We start from the raw sequence: 5,375 nt of genomic DNA, 5'->3' as shown, positions 1-5,375 counted from the left end.
CCGGGATTAATGGGCTTATCTGGCCTGGACCAAAGCCCTGTTTTCTACTAGTGTTATAGGAAGTGAAATTTTACCATAATACTTGCCCCTCTGTTTACATCTACCAAAAGAAATATGGACAAGCTAAGTCCTACTTGACTGAAATAACTACTCCCTCTGTCCCGCTATCTTGAAAAACAAACTTATATTGCGGGACGGAGGGAGTATTTCTAAGGTGAAATCAAGCAAAGGTAGCAATGTCCTTTGAACTAGTGTGCCTTATGTATCAATTTGGCCGTGAAAATAAAAATAATTGCTGCTGCTTAGTATTTCTTACGATTTCAAGATGCCTCCAAAATGCTGCTCATACTGTGCACAAACCTTTCTTTTACTTTTCTGATCACCTTAAAGTGGCAATTACAACAGAGTAACAAATAAACCAAAATCATGTTCCTGAGCTTGATTGTAAAAAACTTCCTTGTTTCGACTCCAGTGATTCAGCTCAATTTGGACTTCAGAAGGAACATGTTATCTGCCCGGCGTTGGCAGGTGAACATCTTTGGCACAGCCGTTGGATAGGCCCGCAACAAGCCTTGACAAGCGCACCACTGCCCGAGCCGTCTCCATCTCAAGCAATCAAGCTCGGAAGAAATAAACAAATATAACAGATTGACACAAAGATGTACTGTATATGTATAAGCATGTGATTCACCTCACTATGCACAGTTAACTTCACTCTGCCGAAAGGCAAGTGCAACAGGCGGAATGTATATTTTTGAGAAACCAATGAGAATAGGTTGTGCAACAAGTTGGCATTTCACCTGAAATCCAACATAGAGTACATGACAAGTTCCATGTCAAACACATACAGTTGTACTAGCAAATAGCAGGTACAGGGATTCAAAGCCATACGACAAGATCACAATCACATTGACTACGCAGATGCAGGTACGACGATGCACACTACTACAGACCCATGCACACATGATAAACTCCAGATTCATTCATTCTGCATGACCATAGTACAAACAAACAGAGCCAAATACACCCTATTGCAGACCAATTTAGCGGTCAATAGTCCAGTTGTAACACTGCCTTGATCATGGTAACTGAACTACTCTGACCATGGTAACTCTGGGCTTGAGCTTGCAACACTGCCTTGTTCCACCATCTCCTCAGCCCCGTTTCCAACACCTGCCCAATATCTCAAAATTAAAAGTGTATCCAAATAGAGAAGAACACAAAGGTAGGTCTTATTACTGGGTAATATGTATATTGCTTACAGGAAAAGGTACACGAAGAAAAGCTGGGATGAAATATTAGGTCCTCAATCAAACCACATGAATGGACCAAGGCATGCAAACAAAGAGAAGTGCATCCATAAAAGAAACTAAAAGCTGTAAAACAATTGGAAGATTATCTAGTCTAGTATAACAAATTTGTACATTGAACGGGAAAAAACTCAAAAGGGGCACACTAGAAACAGTCACCAAACTATTCTCTGTCTATCTTCCACCATTTAAACCATAAATACTAGTCCTCCAAAGAGGCATTTTCAACAACCTTCGCCCACCATTTAAACTACTCTCTCGTTTTGAAGGGCCTTTGTGCAATGTATGATGACTGTCAAAAGAAAAAATGTCACCACAAGGTAAAACTACTCTATAATCAATCACAAACTTGCTTCTTCGCCAACAAAATCAAAGGAAAAAAGGACCATTTCCTCAGCAACAAGTTTGCATCTTCTCTTCAATAAGACAACAAATCACACACGCACACTAATTGAGAAGAAACAAGAGAGCATTGGCAGGTGAACATATTCAGCACAGATCCACTTCATTATGCCAAAAGAATACACTTAGCTTTTTACATACTGTGCAACAGTGGGAGTTGATCAATGCTGCAAGTTGATTTTGACAGACCCTCTTGATCACACACATACAGTTGTAGCAGTAACAGGTACAGAGACTGGCAGGCATACAACAAGGATCACAATCAAATTGACTGGTTACGTACCTACTGAGAAATCAAATTGCTTGGTAGGAAGATTCATGAGTTATGCTCATACAAGGTACTAAACTGTTTCTTGTTAAACCTTGCTCTTATATACAGAACAAGTTTGCCATTTGGCCCATTGAATACAGATTTTTTTTTGGAGAGAATGAACTGACGCCTGGCTGAAGAAATGGCGAGGAGATTCGTTAGGAGAATGGAGAGACAAAAACAGAAGGTGTCCAGAGCAGACGCTCAACCCAAACAAGGCTCTTCTAAAAAGGAATTGCCAGAGAGTAATGGTGATCACCAGTATGCTGGTTGAACAGAACAGGTGAGAAGATCATATGTTTTACCAAGTATAATAGGTACTCAAGGGTTCACTGCTTTTTTGTGATCTTGTGAACAGTAAGGTGTCATATGGAATGTTTACAAGGCTAAGTTCCATCACACAAATGCAACAGTGGAAGTTTCTAAACTACTGGAACTCGGTGGTTACAGCAGGAGTTACTATATTTTACTCTTTAGTTTTATGAAAGGGGTACTATATTTTAATTTGTCAACAGACAAATGTTCTTTTCTAGCTACTAATTATACCAAGGCGGGATTCTTAACAAACAGAACTTAGAAAGTTTCAGATGCTCCCAAGTTGAGCCACTAGTTTTGCATGATCCCGTGACCCACGTGTACTATTAACCCTTTATTTGTAAAGGCCCATAAATGACTACATTGTTATCCAAATGAGAAAGTAAAAATAGTATTACCATTAAAGCACAGAGGCAAGTAAGGAAAACTATAATGATGGTAATTCACAATTTTTTGGTTCCAATCCCGACTGAGAACATTGGATATCCTAATGTTTTAAGAAGCATATTAATTCTATCTTTAGCACACTTAAGCGCTGAGCGATGGCAAAACACCTCCTCAGCAGCAGCGTGGAAGTGCCTCTCCTCTACTCTCCTTCTCTGCACCTCTCCACGGTGCCCTCACTCATTCAGTCCTTCTCCCCTTCATTCTGCGTCAAAGGCGGCAGCCTTCCTTATCACTTATGCTTGGCAATTTCCTGAACCACCTTTTCTAGCTTTCTCATATTTAGTTTATGTATGGTACTAATTTAACTATCCATGAGTGTGTTGCCTGATCACTTCCCTTGTTCTGTAAGAAGTGCATTTAACTTCTGCCCTTTTACTATCAGGTTACTGCTGCTGGGGAGGAAGAAGAACCTTGAAGGCGTTGTTATCCTAATTTAAAAATATGTGTATACTAAGTTGACAAACTAATTATCAGCGTGCTGGTCACATAAAAGGAATGGGCGGATCAATTGCATAGATACCTAATTTTTTTTCTATACCACTTGAAAGCTTGATTTATAAATAATCAAAGAAATGGGGATTTGTTATATTTTGTCTATAAATTTCCGGGGATGTTGCATTCAAAAATGTGTAAACTACAATTTTTAGAGGCGAATAAGTTTGGTTGGTAGGCCTGAGTAGAAAAGGACAAAGGTCGGCCAGGAGGCCTGCACCAATATTTGTGAAATAATTGGCCGGTCATACAATTTAATTACTGCCTTACAAGATTCATATGAAAGCGTGAAGAAAACTTATGCAACAGAATCCCTCTAGTCCTAATAAAAAACTTGATTACATCTGTCATGTGCCTTGAAGGACTTGAATCTGAGACAGAGGAAAGTGAAAATGTCAAACTGTCCAAGAAAACAGCGGTGCACGGCCTCTAATTCATCTCGAGCAGTTGAGCTCAAATCAAATAGTTGAGCACGAGTTATTTTGGCTAGATGAATGGTGAGTCCAATGACCAATTATTTGGTGAATAACCCATGAAAAATTAATCAAGCTCACTTCTCTAATTTTTCTCATGTAAGTATATAGGAGATGCATTAGTGGTGCAACGGTTTAGGTCTAACGATGACCAAATACAAGTTTTTTTTCCTCCTTATATCTATCAAAATAAATGTGGACAAGATAAATTCCTGCTTGATTGGGATAAATGCTTCTAATTAAGGTAAAACAATCTGAAGGTGAACTATCAGCAATGTCCTGATTTAAACTTCTGTTCCTCTTACATTATCTTCGCCATACAAACCAAAATAATTGTTGCGATCTACTGCTGTCTAGAGTTCCATGATGCCTCAAGGATGCTACTCATGTCACGTAGTAGTGTGTATTATCCTTTCTTTACTAATCTAACTGCCCTGAAATGACAACTAGATGAAAACCAACAAATCCTGAAATGTCAGCTAGAGCATGGCGGCCATGGTCGCGCGCAAGCTATTTCAAGTCCCAGCTTTTACTCCGAAATAGGCTGGCATCTTGCCCCAACGACAATCCCGTTTAGGCCTTCACGTACTGAAAATTTGTCCATATTGCCCACACGAAATCAACAGTGAGATTTAGTTATACTGGCCCCCCTCGCCCCAAGTAGTATAGGGCAAGGTTTTGGTTACCAGTCGAAATTTCAAGATTTCCCATGGTTACCGCGTATTTCCGTGCCCCTCGGTAAATCGCCATACCGAGCAAAAAAATACCAGTTTTGGATCAACTTTGTTGGCCAAGCATACCAGGCGGAGGCCAGTGATGGCAAATCTTGGCGCCGCCGCCGGAGGTCCTCAAGATCAATTCAAGCGCATCAGGAGAGGATCTTGACGTGGCGATAATGTGCATATTGCCTGCGTTGACCTTATCTAGTGAACCATTGGTATGCCTGCTGTGCGCTACTCAGGGCCCTGTGACCCTTCTCGTACTTTGCAATGTTGACAGCAGACCCAGTATGGAAAACACACCTGCTGGGGGCCCCTTTGGCGCGACCCCCCCCCACCCTCCCTCAGGGCCAGGCCTGTCTATAAATTTATCGCATGGTGTTAACTTCAGATAATTTATGAGACCTTTTTTACGGTACCCTATACCAAGGTTTTGGTTACCGAATGAGGCAATTTTACCGAGGGGAACGGGTAAATGTGGTTACCACGGTTACCGACAAATATCGAGAAATACCGAGAATATTTCGAGCGAATTTTATAGTTGAATTTTGAATTCAAATAAGTGAATGAACGAATATTCGAACCAGAGACCTCTCAAAACAGGAACTAGGTTGCTACGAACATGCCAGAACCAACTCTAATGGCATTAATTATATCCTACGTACTTTACTGTAAATCGAGTGTTTAAATTCAAAAATTTTAAAAAACTGGTATTTTTTGCTCGGTATGGCGATTTACCGAGGGGCACGGAAATACGCGGTAACCATGGGAAATCTTGAAATTTCGACTGGTAACCAAAACCTTGCCCTATACTACTTGGGGCGAGGGGGGCCAGTATAACTAAATCTCATTAATGTAAACCTTGCCCTATACTACCCAATACCAGTTTTTTGAATTTAAACACTCG

General features: G+C 40.5%; 1 protein-coding gene across 1 annotated transcript in view; it reads right to left on the bottom strand.

Annotated features, from left to right (window-relative positions):
- Window positions 1-780: 780 nt before the first annotated feature.
- Window positions 781-5,375, bottom strand: part of LOC123133348 (uncharacterized) — a 7,726-nt gene continuing 3,131 nt past the window's right edge. The window contains exon 2 of the mRNA XM_044552839.1: window positions 781-1,173. Coding sequence (XP_044408774.1) covers window positions 1,094-1,173 — 80 coding nt within the window. The 3' untranslated portion in view covers window positions 781-1,093. The remainder of the gene's footprint in view (window positions 1,174-5,375) is intronic.

Source organism: Triticum aestivum, chromosome 6B (assembly GCF_018294505.1).
Source record: "Triticum aestivum cultivar Chinese Spring chromosome 6B, IWGSC CS RefSeq v2.1, whole genome shotgun sequence".
Lineage (NCBI taxonomy): Eukaryota > Viridiplantae > Streptophyta > Magnoliopsida > Poales > Poaceae > Triticum > Triticum aestivum.
This window is presented reverse-complemented; position numbering and strand designations above follow the sequence as displayed.